Consider the following 16,358-nt stretch of genomic DNA (forward strand, 5'->3'; position numbering starts at 1 on the left):
CAACAAACTTATTTGTTATTGCTTATTTGTTGTCTGCAACTGAAAGAAAAAAGGAGTTGTACTAGGTCCCAAGGATGGGTATTGGGCAGATTAAATCTTATCATTAAGACCACTTCATTTCCATGTCGCTTCAGTAGATGTGCCATTTGTCTAGCTTTCTTTTGAAAATAATTAGTTTAAGACATCTGTCTTTTAAAGGGACCATCTCATAGTTAGTTGACAATCCAGTACAACTTATCAAAGCTGAGACCGATATTTTTACAGTGATTTAAGAGCCACCTTTCTGTTAACTGGGCTGTGGGATGTTATTTCTGTGGGAGGGGATGAACAGCGTAGCAATACCAAGGACGTAAGGCTGATGTGTTTATGTAGCTGCTGCTTGCTAATCTGTAGGTATATATAAATGTTCGTACAGGAAACTAGTTGAGGCTTTAATAAGCAGGTGTGGAAGCAGAAACAATACTGTACTGTAAACACAATTTGCCCCAATGACCTGTAACAGCTGTTACAGGTTGAAACTGTAACAACTTTGTTAACTGTTGCTGCTCTTCAAAAATCTCTAGGTTGCTGTACTACTCATGGATACCCAAGGTGCCTTTGATAGCCAATCCACTATCAAAGACTGTGCAACGGTTTTTGCCCTGAGCACCATGACAAGTTCTGTCCAGGTGAGAATACCTGTGCTGACAAATAATGGCAGCTATAGGAACCCTCTTGCCTGAGTCTGCACTTTCTCTTTAGCTATGCTTAGGAAGTTCACCTGCACGTTTTCCTCCAGTAATTATGTATGCTTTCATATTTAATGGTCCATTTGCAGTATTGTGTAGATAACCTTGATTCCAGAAAGATATCCAAGACCAGGCTGGGTTAAATTGCTGAGTGAACTGGTAAATCCCAAACAAAAATGTCATAGTAACAACCACTCCTGTACTGATACAGTAGGGAACCTTTAAGACTTTAGATAATACAGCTTAGGGTGAAATTACACTGCAGTCTCTTAAAGGTACAGCTACTAATACTAAAAACATCAAAGTAACAGGAGGATGTGGAACCCTGCTTCTGACCTCCACCCCTTTGTTCCTATTGTTAGGATAAGGTGTGGATCGCTGATGCATCCTTGAGCTAAGTGCTCTTCAGTATTGATGTCATTGGAGCAATTGTGAGCTCCCCAGAGAAAGTCAGATTTCTCTGGAAAGATTTGAGAGCAAAAAGGGCTGGTGAACCATCTGCCCAGCTGTTTTTAAAATAGAGATGATGCCACAGGAGCACTTAAACTTGAGAACAGCAGATGGACATGCCCATCTTAGTCCTTCCCTCTCACCACTGTGCTGTAATTAGAAGCATTCCAGCATTCTTCCTAGATTTCTTTATCACTTCTTTCCTTGGAAAGAGGATGTTCTAAGAAGGATTAGGGTAGTCAGCAGTGTTTTGTTGTTTTTTTTTTGTCATTATCTCTAGGTCAAGGTAGTGACTTCTCTTGAAGTGTTTGCTTTGGCTGGTTTTCAGACACTGGCCTTCAGGTAGTTGGATGTTTCTGGAGGTGGTGAAAATACTCAAGAGGTCTAAAGGAGCCTACATAAAAGATAATGGTTTCAAGTCATGTTTTAATTTCTTTACTGTTCCTTCTAGGTATACAACTTGTCCCAGAATATTCAGGAAGATGACCTTCAACATTTGCAGGTAAGAATATACAGAACTTATGTTAAGCTACATCTGAGCTGACAATCTTGAAATTGTTCTTAAGTTTACTACTGATAGGACTGTGATTTGGTAGCTGCTTTGTACTTAGTGCAAGCACTGAGTGTGACCTGATGCTAAAACTAATGCTGCCTATAAAAACATTATTTGCATCAACTCCATGATGTTGTGATGTTTCCTCTTTGACAGCATAAAAGTAATATAGCATAAACTTCTCATTTGGTAAAGTCTTCCGAAAGTCTGTTCTCTATACAGGAAGTGCCAAAATTCCAGAAAGGATTAGAATGGGAAGTAATTCCTGAGAGCACTTAATGAGAAGTTTCCAATATTTCTTCTTTTTTCCCTAAAATTAGAAAACTGACAGTGTTTCATAACTGGTTTCTACTGAAATTTGGGAGCGTGACTTGGAGAAGAAAGAGCATCTGCTGCCTGGAAACCTTTTCTAGTTTTTCAGCTGAGAAACTGCTAGAGAGTCCGATTCAGTCTGGAAACAAAAATCATAAGAGTTGTCCACTTTCTACTGTGAGATTTTCATCCTCTAATGGGATGTTGTAGTCAAATGTCACTGAATTGTGGCTTCATGTGAATGGTACAAGAGCTTTATCTCCTTAACTTAAAACCTGTAGCTTCAAAAGCAGTTTTGTATCAAGTTATGTCTGCCTGTGCTCAGGTTGTGACCTTGTCACAGCTTGATTATTTATATATCATCTGATTGAAAGGGCTTCTGTCTTGTTCAGTGCTGCGGAAGGCTGGCTGCCAGTGCTGGGAGTAGAAGTGAATTAACTGAACATAATCTTCTGATTCTGTTCTCAGTTAAGAGTGGTATGCCAAAGAGAGGAGAGAAAAACAACCAAAAACTCCAGAGTCCACAAAACAAACCCCATAAAAAAACCCAAACATTTCCAAGCAAACAGAAAGGGTCAGGAAAGTCTGGCTTTTAAATAATTTACAAATAACTTTTAATAACCTTTGGCAACCTCAATGTAGTCAGAATAGATAAATCTCTGTGTTATAGTGAATAGTGAGATTTGAGGGAAATGCAATTAAAAAGAAGCAAATGCACAGGCACTCCTTACCCACTAAAGATGGGGACAAGGAGTCAAGGGGTGAGAGAAGAAAATGTGCTAGTCTGAAATACTCTCACTCTGTCTTTTTCACGTAGCAGGGAGGTGAGTGCAGTGGGCAGTCAGGGTCAGAGAAACAAGCCATTCTCACATGGATGCTTGGCCTCTTCAAAGCTTTATGCTCAGGATGACAGGGACTTAGAAGTTTGCTTGTATTAAGTCTGTCTCGTAAGTTCTCAGATGTTCTTATGACAAACAAAGGGAAAATTGTCCGCATAGGATTTTTTTTTTTTCCTGAAGTGTCAGAGAGATTAGCTTTAATGCAGAGGAGCAATTGCCTGATTATAGAGGGTACTGGCATGCCTCCTTCGTCTTTTACTTGTGTTCTCGTGAGTTTGCTGGCCCGCTTAACATGGAGAGGAAGAATGCTGCTTTTTGCATGAAAGATGGTGAAAGTAACCAGAGGAAGACAGTTAAGTTAGCACTTCATTTTATGCTGAAGAGTAAGAAAAATTATGAGATTGCAGGCTGAAGTAGAGATCTGGGAAGCTGCTTGACTTTGAATGTCTGCTACTTTGGGTCTAGGCAAGTTCCTTGAAATTCTGAGGAACAGATCTTTAGTGTAAGTAAGGAACAAGTGTTAGGCAGGCTTACCTCCTTAGCCTTGCAGACAAGTGTTGGAAGCTGGCTGGAGACCTGCTCAGCTTTCGTCTGAGAACAGCCTGCAGGCTGCCCATTTTGAGCTGCAGTGCCATGACAGTTCTGGTGCGGCACTGTGAAACCAGTGGAAATTATTTCCTTCCTGAGTTTTACAGAAGATTGATGTGCTTGTTCTTGAGCTGCATTGGCCATTTTAAACCATAGTGGGGTTTAAGATTGAATGCTTTATTTATTAGTGATGTAATGTGACATAGTGAGTTGTTACAGTGGAAAACTGTTCTATGTGTGGCACTCTTACACTCTTTCTATCAGTTGTTTACAGAATATGGAAGACTAGCAATGGAAGAAATTTACCAAAAGCCGTTTCAAGTAAGTGTACATGTTAAATGTGGTGTAAGCAATTGAATGTGTAGAAAATGAGCTTGGGATAATGTATGAAGATAAATTAGTTTGCCTCAAGCTAGTCTCATCTTTACAAGATGAGCTTAAGCATTAAGGAGGTATGAAAGTCAAGTCTTGTGCTGACATTAAGGAGAAAAGTTTCATTTTTTCCGTCCTAATCATTACTACTTGAGTTGTGGTTGGTCTTTGTGTTTGTGAGTATAGGTCGTATAGCTTTGAAATACTGTTCAGGGCCATACTATGTTTCATTTACTTGAAGCATCAGTGATGTTAGTGTTTGAGTTCTCTAGATTGCTAACTTCCTCTCTCTATTGGCTAATCTAGAGAAAGGTTTGAGGCTTCTTACATTTAGTGGAGACAAAGTCTGAGATTCCTTTCAATCTGAATTATCAAATGATCCTTCTGAACATTTAAAGGTACTAGTGGCAAGTTTTTACAACTTGTGTCTCTAGAATATTTGTGTGAGTCCTTCGTGCTCTTGTGTTGGCGCAGGTAAGATGGAGCCTTTAAAAGCACCTCATGTAATAGAACTAACCTTGATGTTAGCCTTACATATCTTCAGCTAATAAATAGGAGGATGGACCATGTAATCCCTCAGAGGTAGCAAAAAGTAAACCCATGGAAAAGAGAAGCTGTCTTTTTTGAGATGCTGAAATACTACTTTTCAGATAAGAAATCAGTCGCAGTTGCTTGTGTGTTGGTGTGTGGTGTCTTTTAAATGAGCTGCTACTTACACCACAAAGCTATAATTCATTCACAGTAGCCCAGTTTTAGACTTTTTAATCTTAAAATAATCATGTGTCATAGTTCTCGACTTTGGGAATGATACAAACCATTAACCACTGTTGTTCTTCCTGTTACAGACACTAATGTTCTTAATTAGAGATTGGAGTTACCCTTATGAGCACGCATATGGCTTGGAAGGAGGAAAAAAGTTCCTGGAGAAAAGATTGCAGGTAAATTATTTACAGTAGTCCTAGTATCATGGTCTGGCATAAGTGATGCCTCACTGTCAAGATAGTGATGCATAATGACCTAGCTCTTTGTGCTTTTCCTCTTGTATAGAGTTCTTGGATTTAGAACTCTACATTTCTAGGTTCAAGAATGAAAGCTTAAATACAATCTTGTGCTCTTACTGCTTTTAAACTGATACTCAGTCTTTCTTGCAGTGCTGCAAAACTGTTAGCAGTTCTTAATGCTTTTTTTCTTCAGGTGAAGCAAAACCAACATGAAGAGCTACAGAATGTAAGGAAGCATATTCACTCCTGTTTCAGTAACCTTGGCTGTTTCCTGTTGCCCCACCCTGGTCTTAAAGTTGCAACAAATCCAAATTTTGATGGGAGATTAAATGGTAAGAAAATCTCTATTGTGTGTTCTTTATTCAGATCACTGAATTAATTTTGTCATGAAAGTTAAACACTGATATAGTTGGCCATTGAAATGTTTTATTGGAAAAATATGGGGCTAAAAGGTGAAATGATGGTATCTAGAAACGTGTATTGTGTGTTCTTATCAATTCAAAGGCGATGGATATCCTTCTTTGCATCTAGGTGTTGACTGTAGTGTCAATTAGTGTGAGACATACCTAAAGGTCATTAAATAGGATTCTAAAAAAAAAAATAAAAAATTGCAGGCATGAGCATTTGTAAAATTAAAAGACTGAACTCTTCTTAATATTGAAAGGCTTTTCTTTAAGAACTCGCTAAATAAAAAGGTCTAAACTGGAATGGCTGTAAAATAACTGTAGGATTTTGCCACTGTGGAATGGGAGGCAGCTAGGATTTCTTCATTATTGTGCTTCGCCCAGTAGAGAGAATGTATCAGGGTGGCAAAGGCAAAAAATATGACTGTGCAGTAGTGGGATGCTGGCTAGTTCTGTGCTGAAGGCACAAACAACCTATAGGTTGTGTAAGAGACTGGTGTAATTGGGAAATGTACTTTGAATGTTACAAGGTCTACAGGACTCAGTTTTCTGTTTGAATTCAAGCTTTCAGGAGAAAATAGAACTTAATGGAGGCGTAACATGTATTTAAGACTTAAAAAGTTTAAAAAAAAATAAAATGCAGTTGTGTTGCTATTTTGAAGGGTTAAGGGTTATGGGTTATCAGTGTTCCTTTAGGAAATATAACACTGAAAAGAGAACTAAGGATTGTTTTCTGAAACTAAATTTTTCCAGATATAGATGAGGATTTTAAGAAAGAGCTGCGGAATTTGGTACCATTACTGCTTGCCCCTGAGAACTTGGTAGAAAAAGAGATTAGTGGATCCAAGGTGACCTGTAGAGATCTTGTAGAATACTTCAAGGTAAGCAAACTCATGCTAATTATTTTTGTTAATGGCTTGAAAGAAAATATTCTAATTTTAGGATATCTTGTTCCCAGAGAAGATAAAGGTATCTAGGCTGACATCCACTGATCATCTCAGTTTTACTTTCATTATCTGACTTTCCAGAACTGGCACACAGCTTAACACAATAGCCCTTTGCAATCTGCTGTTAGCAGTTTTTTTTTTTTTGTGATAAGCTAAAATACTTCAAGTTCTATCAGATAGAGATTTTTTTTCTTTGTTTTTACTATTTTGAGAATCTCGTTTGTCTGCATTTATGTGGGTGGGTGTTTTGTTTTTTGGTTTTCTTTAAAGCTCTCACTGACAGGTAGAAATCCAGCTCCTAAGCTTCTAGGTGTGTGGTAAAAATCTCATCTTATTTTCTATCCCTGCAAATTTGTAATATGCAACGTGAGTGCAAGAAAGCATCTTCATGTGTTACACCATTGTGCGCTATAGAATTTGTGGGTACTTGCAGCTATTAAACTCTCGAGCTGTTCTGATATCACGATGACATCAGGAGTAACATGGTAGCGTGATTCCAATGTCACCAGGAGTTGGTCTGGTTTATAGCTCTTTTTGAATTGAAAGGACTTGGCTGCCTTCATATGGGAAAGCAGCATCCCTAATGACTTGAATTTTACATTCCTACTTCTGAACACGTGTTGATGGCAAGTCAGCTGGTGTTATGGAAGCACTTACATGGAGTGGAATCTGAGACCAGAACTCTGACATGTAGATGATGTTGTTTTATGTATGCTTAGAAGAAGATGCTTTGTGGAAGGTATGATGTGGGATGCAGTACTCATGGCTGCTTTGACAAGCATAAAATCTGCTCTGAAGCTGGTGTGCTCAGTCTCTTGGTGTTCACATGGTTGTATATAGCTTGCTCTGTTTTCTTCTTTAGTGAGGCTTGATCTCATAGGGTGCAGGGAGTACATATTCAGTGGCAGTTCAAAAAGGAGTGCATCATAAAACTGTTTTTGGCTATTGAAAAGCAGTCTAATTCATGTTGCAGTAACCAACCTGGGAACAGTTGTGCAGGAAAAAGCATTCCCTGGTCTGGATCTAAAGCTGAAATAATGAACTCTGAGTTGGAAAACTGAGGGGTTTTAGTTGAAGGAAATAGCTATCAAAGTAATAGCTACCAAAGAGTAAAAAAAAAAAGTACAAGCCAAACTTCATAGTTTATTGGTGCTTGCATGTTAAGAAAGCCTGCCAGTGGCTATTGAAAGAGAACCATTTTGGTGGAGATGAACAGCTTATTTTTAATACCAGTAAAAGCATGTTACTTGAAATGCTTTGTTAAAAGCAAGTACTGCTTTGATTTGCTTTAACTGGAGATTATGGGAGCTTCGTGTTAGGCTTCTGAAATGTAAAGGGGTTAAAGCACTAGGGATAAATGGGCAAGTGACAGATATTGATGTATGGAGAAACTTGTGTATTTGTCATTATGACAAAGTAATAATTCATGAGCTTTGTCTCTATGTAATGCCTTCTCTTTCCTTCTTACCCATATATGCTTAAGAAGTAAGAAACCTTTCCTTTTTGATTCTAGGCTTACATTAAAATCTATCAAGGAGAGGAGCTACCTCATCCAAAGTCTATGCTGCAGGTATTTTGATAGTAGATGTGTATTTCATAAGTCCTGGTCACGACCCTTGGGAATGTGAAGCTTCCACACACACACTTGTAATTCTTGAAGGAACTGTGTGCTTTGAAAGCAAGTGAAGCAGGGGGCATTGTTTCTTTTTTTTTTTTTTTTTTACCTGCTTCAATTTCAGGCATAAGTTTCCTTTAATAACTTGCTCTTCTGTCAGTGTCTTTCAGACAGTATTCAGAGGGCTTTTAGTATCAGCCTTAGTAGACAAAATGGAGAAAGATTATAGTAGTGCAGCTAATACTACTGTCTCACAGTGGGCTCCTAACAAACAAACATGTGCAACAAAGATCAGGTAACTACACTGAACTTTCCTTTCTGTGTTGATCTAAAGAGGGTGTAATCAGCTATAAAGTAATTAGAAATAGTGACTGTATAAAGCTATGTGATGAACACTCAGATTTTTGTGATAGTTTTCTTCTAAGTACAGACTCCTGAGCCAGTTAAAAAAAATATTACCCACATCAAATGGTTAAAATTAAGCTTTTAGTGTCACCCCATTAAAACATGGAGGGCAAGTCAATACCTAGAATAGTTGAGGAAACAATTTTTGAGGCTTTTGGGGAGAGTGGGTGATTGAGAGAACTTTTCACAATGAAAGAGGTGGTTACCATGTCCTCTAATTAACATGCTATAAATGTGGCTGAGAGGTAAAGATGATGACATCTTGCAGTATGAGCCAGAATAACTGTCCCTGATGTGGCACAGTTTGAAAGTAGTATAAGTCCTTACAGATTGACACCCAAACTGCACATACACAGTGCAGAATTAATACCAGCTTGCAGCTTTCCTCACAGACAGTGATGTGTCAGGATTAATGTTCAGTAGTTTAGAGATCCTTATTTGCTTTTTAACAGTAGAACACTCAAGAGATTGCTCACAGTAACAAGCTGTACAAGCACATGGGAGTTTGTTCAGAGTTGTATTAGCTGAAAAAACCTTTCTCCTAGTCCATAATGTGTCTTAATGTATATCTCCAACCTTCACTTGTTTGTGTGGGGCATTTTCTTGGCAGTCTTTATGTTTGGTGTTGGTTGCTGGAATATGTTGGACAGTGCAGATACATGTGTAAAACTAGCTGGTAGTATTATAGTGATAAGTGGTTCTCAATGTTTTCTAGGCAACAGCTGAGGCAAATAATCTTGCTGCTGTGGCAGGAGCAAAAGACTTGTACAGTAAAGGCATGGAGCAGGTATGGTAACAAAACTTTTTCTAACTGAATGTAAATATGGGCCTTCTGTTTTAGTGGTTGGTGTAGGTCAGGAGTGTGTTAATGGGGGGAAAAAATAGCTTAGGCAGCCAGGATGGGTATCTGATGTAGTGCATCTGGGTTTCTTTGAGATAAGAATTGGTGGGGCGGTGTGGGAATGGGAGTTTGTAAGAAACCACCTGTGGATTCCTGCTGCTGCTCCTGACACACCTTAAAGATCTTGTAACATGAAATAGACAGGTAAGTGAAGAGATGTGGTGTCAGGGCATCTGAGGGTAGAGTTCTAGTATGGTTTCACAGTTTTGAGTAGCAATTGTCTATTAGCTGTCAAATATGTGGGTTAAAATCCTTTGAAGCAAACCCTTGAAATACCAAAACTATGTATGCCATTTCCTACTTGCTTTTTCTCTTTAAGTTAGTAACTTTTATAGGTGGATTTCATAGTGTTACACAAGGTTTTTATCACAGCCAATTCTGAAATTAGTTGCATGTCTTAAAGTTTAACGAGACTATGCTTATTGTGAAACTTTATATTGGGAGGGGACCAGTGGGTGTGATAACATGCTACAAACACAGCTCCCCACTAAGCGGGCAAATTCTGGTCTTAATCACTGAAATAGCTTTCTGTTTTGAGGTTAGAATAAGACCTAGTGCTAGTGGCAGGCTAGGCAGTTTCAGCTGTTAGCAGGCTGAGCTGAGAATGCTGATGTAGAGGGACTCCTTCATTTGTTTCCATTTTTGGATATCTCTTGAAATAACTTATGTTGTGTATTTGAAGGAAAGAAAAAAAAGCCCAGTCTGTTTTCCTGTCTTGACTTTTTATTGGCTACTAAGATACCATAGTTGTAGGACTTCCTTACTTGGAGCAAGGAATAAACAGAAACAAATGTTCTCCTAAACAGACTCATGTTTCCATAGTAATTTCCCTCAGTATTGTATATTTTTATATTGCTGTAGAGATGAAACACAAATATCTTAAATCAGTTCTTATCCAGAAGTCCCAAATGCTTGTAATGTGACACAGCTTTGAAACTTCTGTTTTCAGGAACGAGGCTTAAGGCTGGGTTATGTATGGATATTTATTACTGTAGTGCCTTGAGCTCTCCTCATGAGCCAAAGCCCTCTTTCTGAGTATGCATAAACACTCTCCCTTAATGATTTTAAATGTAAGGAAAAACAAGTGCAGGCACACAGAGCATCGGAGAACAGTGGCAGTATCTACATGGCAAGCCATGGCTTTGATGCACAAGGATCTCCTCTTATTACAGTGCTCTGGGGAATGTGGGAAGACTGTTCTGGAAAATGAGAGATTAGTAACTGTTTTCCAAGGAGCTTTCTAGCTATGGAGAACTGTAAAAAAGAAAAAGCAGAAAGGTGCTTATTCAACTCAAGCAGGTGGGGTGATGGTGTCAGGATTTTAACAGTGAGATTTGCTTTGAAAAATCTAGCCAGTGCAGCTATACATCTTGTGAGGCAGAAAGGACGTGCTGTACTCTGAGAAAGTGATCTTTCTGTGTCCAGCTGAAGGAACAGCAGCAGGACAAAGTTAAGGTTGTGTTTGAAGAATGAGATGATGAGCACTGTGATAAGTCTGCCTGTGTCACAGGACGAAGGCTGTAGTTTAAGGTCACGTGGAAAGAATCTTCAGACATAGTCTGACTGTAAGGGACTCAAGGAGTCAGGACTGAAATGTGAGCAGTTCAGATCTGTGTCTAGGTACGCTCTGACTGTAGCCCTCGTGGTCACACGTCAGTGTTACAGAGTAGTCCTTAAGAGCGTAACCATTTTTGTACTTGTGCTTATTTAGGGGGAGGAAGATGATGGGTGTCCTTAATGCAGGTATCCATCTGAGTCCCTGCTCTCTTCCCTTCAGCAGAAACTTGTTCTCTCAGGTTGATCTGAATCAACTGTCCTAGAGGGCAGTCTAGGGAAGAACAGGCTAAAGATGCTGTCAGCAGCTAGTTTTTGTTAATTTGTATCACCTGGTGAGTTCCCTGGAGCCTGTGAGTGGCAGCAATAACCAAGAAGTTACTGAGTGGGCCAAATCTGCCCTGCTTGTCCAGATTCGTTGCTGAACTTCTCATTGGGGTGTGTGGTCTGAACTAAAAAGCTGAGGGGAGGGTGTAAGAATGCTATTTAACCTTTCTCTAGCCAAGCTTTCTCTGCCTCTGGATGTTCTTTGCTTTTTCCCTCTTCATAGAGGGAAATTACAGTGGAGTTGATGTCCTCTCCTTATGGGCTTACCTGAAGGAGAATACAGAAAGTATTAGTCCTGTCATGTGTTATGGCTTTGTATACAGTCAGGCAGTTTAGGCATTTGCAGGTCCATGATGCAGAGTACTTTTAGCTGCTTCCCTTGGGATGGCACTCCAGACCTTACAGAGGAAAATTGCAGGAGTCAGTCTGATAGTGGTTTGAAGGGTAAGCAGCAAGGAGCAGGTTTGCTTTCTGTACAGGACGAGATGCTGTATGTGTTGACGCCACCTGATTGTTCCTGCAGATTTGTGGAGGAGATAAGCCTTACATTGCCCCATCGGATCTCGAGCGGAAGCACCAGGATTTCAAAGAGTCGGCTGTCAAGCATTTCTGCTCTGTGAAGAAGATGGGAGGGGAGGAGTTCTGTCGGCGCTACCAGGATCAGCTTGAGGCAGAAATCGACGAGATCTATGCAAACTTTGTGAAGCACAATGATGGCAAAAACATATTTTACGCTGCTCGTACCCCTGCCACTCTATTTGCAGTCATGTTTGCCATGTATATAATCTCAGGACTGACTGGGTTCCTTGGTATGAACTCCATAGCTACCCTGTGTAATCTTGTGCTGGGGATGGCTCTTATATCCTTTTGTACGTGGGCATACGTTAAGTACTCTGGGGAATTCAGAGAAGTTGGAACAGCCATTGATCAGATCGCTGAAGCTATATGGGAACAGGTTGGTATCTATTTTAATGAAAAATCTTTTTTTGAGCAAACATACAAAATAGTTTCTGTTCAGTGCTGTGAGTGAAAAGCTGGTGTAGACTTAATAAAGAATGCTAGTTTTGCTGAAGGGAAAATTAGCTTAGAAATGTGACTGATCTCTTTAGCAGGAGAGCTTATGGGCAATGCTAGCCCAGGAATGTTACAGGCCTTACTAGATGCTTGAATGGTAAGAGTGGAGGGACTCTTTAAAAATCTTATTACTTCTTGAAGTGGAAAAATTGTGCTTTTAAAGGTAAGTTTAAAGTGGCAGGCCTGCACTGTGGATGAGCTGGATAAAATATTTCCAATGGTTTAAGAAATGTGCATGTTAAAAACAGTGCTGTCCTTTTGCATTTCACCAAATGGTGTGTCTCTGGAGGATTAATTAGACCTGAAGGAAAATGGCTGATGGGTGACCAGACAGACTCGCAGTAGTTGTTGTACACCAAGTTCCTTCCTCTTCCTGGAAAACTTGTGTGTGATACTTCAGATAGCATGGTTATTGTGATGCTTGTTAGACAAAGAACAAGAAGACTTGAGTGTCAACAGTACCAAAGGCATCTGTACAAAGATCTTCTGTCTGAATCCAGTTAACATAGCTATCCCAGTACAGCCAGTGTGAAGATCTTGACCAACTGACCAACTCTTCCAAGTAGCTTTTGGAACATTCCTAGTAGCTATGTTAGATGCCAACAAAAGGGAAGTGCTTTTAGAGCTGTTGTTACTACCAGTTAAAAGGGCTGACTGAATTGACCAGGATGATGCTAAAATAGGTCCTGCTCAGCACAAACAAATAACTGGAGCTTCTTGTGTGGATGCAGTCTTGTACATCTCAAATAACTTTATTCCAGGCTTTTCATAGGCACTGGTATACTCAACCTGTCTGTGGCAGCTGTGTAGGATAATGAATTACTCTGAAATAACAGGAGAGAAAAAGTGGATTTCAAATAAAAGGAAGGAAATGAGAAAATATACTAAATTGAGTTACACTGCTTGATTAGTGGTTAAAATTGAGGCTCTTCTGTACCACTGTAGCTTCTTGCTTTTGAGCTTGGAGCCAAAGAGCACTACAGGAAAAGTGGAGGGTGTCAGCTGGTTGTGCACTGCTCCCTATGAGAGCAGTTCTGCTGGAGGATACCTACAGCATGTGAGTTTAGTTTGATCACTGGCCTTCCCTGAGGAGGGGAAGAATGTGGTTTACGGCAGCAGGAGCTTTTGTGGGCTAGAGGAAGGTGTTCTCCAAAGGAGTTTGCTCTTTCTGTTGTTGTTCTACATCACAGATAACAGGCAAAGCATTTACTGGTCCTGGTCTGAGTCACTCTCTGTACGTCCCATATTCTTTCTATTGATTTTTCTTTCTTTTCCCTCCATGCTTCAGAGGAATCCCAGGAAGGTAAGAAGTTGCTGGCAATCAGATTTTTCTGAACTTAACTGACTTTATCTGCTGCCTTCTGAGAGCCACGTTTCCTAACAGCTCAATTCATGTTCTAGGTGTTTTTCAAACTCTTTGAAGTCCTTAGATGCCGAACAATTCGCCGTGCTCTTACATCAGTGCCGCGACAGCGACTCCCATCCAACAATAACAAGAAGAAAAACTAGCCAGTGTTTTTAACTTTCTTTCTGTATCTGAAGTGTTCACAACTTACACATATAGGACAATAAGCTGGACCGTCTGGGCCGGTCTGCGTAAATGCTGTAACCATACCAGACTGATGCTGCATATAGGGTATGGAATTGCACATCCACCTTCTAGGAACTGTAAAGTGGTTTGAATTCAGAGAAATACTGCTGTGTAGGAGGGATATCACTTGTGTTCATAGCATGTGACTGGTTTAACCTCATTAGTGTAGCAGCGAAACTCATCTATTTCAGTTCGTGCCAGTTTGTGTCAGGCTTCAGCATTCCAAATCTTTCCATTATTTCAAGTCTCATCTTTTTGTATGTTTTTTTTTTATATTTTATTTTCTTTGGTTACCTCATTTTTTTGTTTCTTTGCACGTTTCTCATTCCACAGGTGTTGAAGCCCATGAGTGATAATTTGGTGGAGGATCATATGAGGCAGTCTGTTAGAAACTCTATCAAAGCAGGCCTGACCGAGCAGGTGTCTCACCATGCCAGACTAAAGACAGACTGACAGTACATCTCCTCTTCAACTCTGCCCTCTCATCCTAGACATGCTTGCTGTACCATGAGAACTCAATAAAAAAAAATAAAAATAAAAATAAACCAAAGTTTACAATCAACTGTAGAAGTAGTTTAGTGTGACTGGCTTCGCAGACTGCTGCCATCACCTGGGGAGAGTAAGTTTGTCAAGTGCTCTGCTTCTGAGACAAACCGGTGCCATTGGAGACTGGGGGTGGGTGGGAGGGGTGTGTTTTTAAGCATAGTCCTGGTGAACCGTGCATGTGTGGGTTTTGGGGTGTGTGAGGGGGAGGGATCTTCCCCCCAGTGTTTGAGTTGATGCGGTGTCTGGCTTACGGTGGGAGCCTGTCCTCTGCGGGAGAAAACTTCAGGGAAGTAAGGATCAGACCTTGTAAGGGGTGCTGTGCTGTCCCCAGGTGTACTGAGCTCTACAACACCCCTTTGCCACCTCTGAGGCCAGAATGTTTCTGTATGGAGTTGGTGAAGCTATTAGAGCCACTATGTTAGATATGCATCCTGCTTTACTGCCTTTTATACCAGTGTTACACAAACATGTATGTTGGTTCCTCACACTGCTGATGGCAGAATAGCTCGTAAGGGAGGCAGTGGATCTGAGCATCTGGTGTCTTGCCTTGAACTCGCAGACCTGGTCCAGAGGGAGGTGCATATCGGAACTGAGCTGTTTTTTTTCTGCAGTTTAGCCTTCGTGTATATAATATTGCCATTAATTCTACTGGGGGAAGAAATTCCATTGAAAAACGTTGCCTACAGCTACCAAGCGATGAGTTAGGATTGTCTGTACAGTGTGTTTAGTTTTTATTTTTTAAGAAATCACAGATAGGGCATGTATATGAAATATAAATATATAAATACGATTTTGTATCAAAGTTTTGTAGTTTATGGCAAAACCTGGTTCTGTGGTAGCTAAGTGCAGTCCCTGTAAGGGAACGTTTGTGGCTCATGTAAATGTGTGAATGCATCAACAATTTGAAGTTTTTTGATATATTTGTGATATTTACCTGCCTTGAGCACTGCAATCTCACCCCCTTGGGAAAATCAGTGGGAATGTTTGTTGTGAAACTCTTGTCTTCTGTTGCATTTTAAAGTTATTTCCTGTAATTTATTTTCAGTACATGATTAAAATCAGTTGTGTATATATGAAATGAAATTCGTGCTTATTTTTAAAAGATGTTTAAGTATGTATTCTACTACATAAACTATGTCAAATACTTATCCTGACAATTATATAAAGAAATTGTCTATTGTACTTCATGGCTTTCTATTGAAGCTGATGTTTCTTTCCTGCTCGTCTCTGAAAGATGACATCTGTCTAGGTCCTATCCCCTCCCTGCTTAGGAGAACTTTCTGCTCTTCTGAAGCACGCTTCTTGACTTTACCGAGTTGTTTGTCAGCTTCTGCCCTTCAACAACTGTATCATTCTGAAATCTCGTTACAGGCCCTGTTTTCACTTGACTAAGCATCGACTAAGGTGTTTTCAGAAGTGCGGAGCATAAGGGCAGCTAAACAGTTAACTAACTGCTGTAGTTTCAGCTGGAAAATGACTGTGTGCAATAGCTTGTATTTTATTATTTCTTCATTCTGAAGTAGTACAGATTTCCATCAATGTTTGAGCTGCATCAGGCTCCCCTCTCATCAGGGAGGGAAACTTATTTGTTTAAACTAAAGCAATTGCACTGTGACTTTTGTACCCTATGGAGCTGCTAGGGGTTGGTGGTTGTTACCTGTCCTCCAGAGATTAGGGCTCAGCTCCAGGTGAATGATGCTGAAGATGAGGTAGGAATGTTGCATTTTATGCTATCTTCTCTCAAACTGTACAGATTAAATACTGTTATTTAAACAATCTATTGCTCTTGTGCTGAATCTGTTTTTCTTGGTCAAAAAACTGAGGAATCACAAAGGTGGCTTGGAGTGCCACACTTGCTTTGTACCTTCCTGGAGAACAGAACTGAGGGTCAGATCTGAGACTATGCCATGCCCTGCAGTGATGGTGACAGCAGAACTCTGAGTGTGACTGTCAGTGAGGCTGGAAGTCTTGATCCAGCCTCTACCATTCTACTGGCAGGAGGATTGGTGGTTATAAAGGTGGGCATGTGGTGGGATGGGGAGAGAAGTTATAGACCCTGCCCCAAGAAGCTACAAAGCAAACAATGCAAGGACACAGAGAATAGGAGGGATAACTGTTATCTTCATCCTTCCACTGCTGTTTCTAGTACTG

General features: G+C 40.1%; 1 protein-coding gene across 4 annotated transcripts in view; it reads left to right on the plus strand.

Moving 5' to 3' along the window:
- The window catches only part of ATL2 (atlastin GTPase 2), a 37,402-nt gene extending 21,419 nt beyond the window's left edge, over nucleotides 1–15,983 (plus strand). For 2 of the 4 annotated variants that reach the window (XM_048934769.1, XM_048934772.1), the window contains 11 exons: nucleotides 564–668; nucleotides 1,630–1,680; nucleotides 3,735–3,791; nucleotides 4,688–4,780; nucleotides 5,037–5,175; nucleotides 6,001–6,128; nucleotides 7,708–7,764; nucleotides 8,930–9,001; nucleotides 11,520–11,951; nucleotides 13,359–13,373; nucleotides 13,472–14,112. In XM_048934769.1, coding sequence (XP_048790726.1) covers nucleotides 564–668; nucleotides 1,630–1,680; nucleotides 3,735–3,791; nucleotides 4,688–4,780; nucleotides 5,037–5,175; nucleotides 6,001–6,128; nucleotides 7,708–7,764; nucleotides 8,930–9,001; nucleotides 11,520–11,951; nucleotides 13,359–13,373; nucleotides 13,472–13,579 — 1,257 coding nt within the window. In that variant the 3' untranslated portion in view covers nucleotides 13,580–14,112. Of the gene's footprint in view, nucleotides 1–563; nucleotides 669–1,629; nucleotides 1,681–3,734; nucleotides 3,792–4,687; nucleotides 4,781–5,036; nucleotides 5,176–6,000; nucleotides 6,129–7,707; nucleotides 7,765–8,929; nucleotides 9,002–11,519; nucleotides 11,952–13,358; nucleotides 13,374–13,471 lie in introns of all 4 variants that reach the window. The other 2 variants (XM_048934770.1, XM_048934771.1) reach the window with 2 other exon arrangements.
- The last annotated feature ends 375 nt before the right edge of the window (nucleotides 15,984–16,358 follow it).

The sequence above is a fragment of the Lagopus muta genome, chromosome 2 (assembly GCF_023343835.1).
Source record: "Lagopus muta isolate bLagMut1 chromosome 2, bLagMut1 primary, whole genome shotgun sequence".
In the NCBI taxonomy this organism is placed as follows: domain Eukaryota; kingdom Metazoa; phylum Chordata; class Aves; order Galliformes; family Phasianidae; genus Lagopus; species Lagopus muta.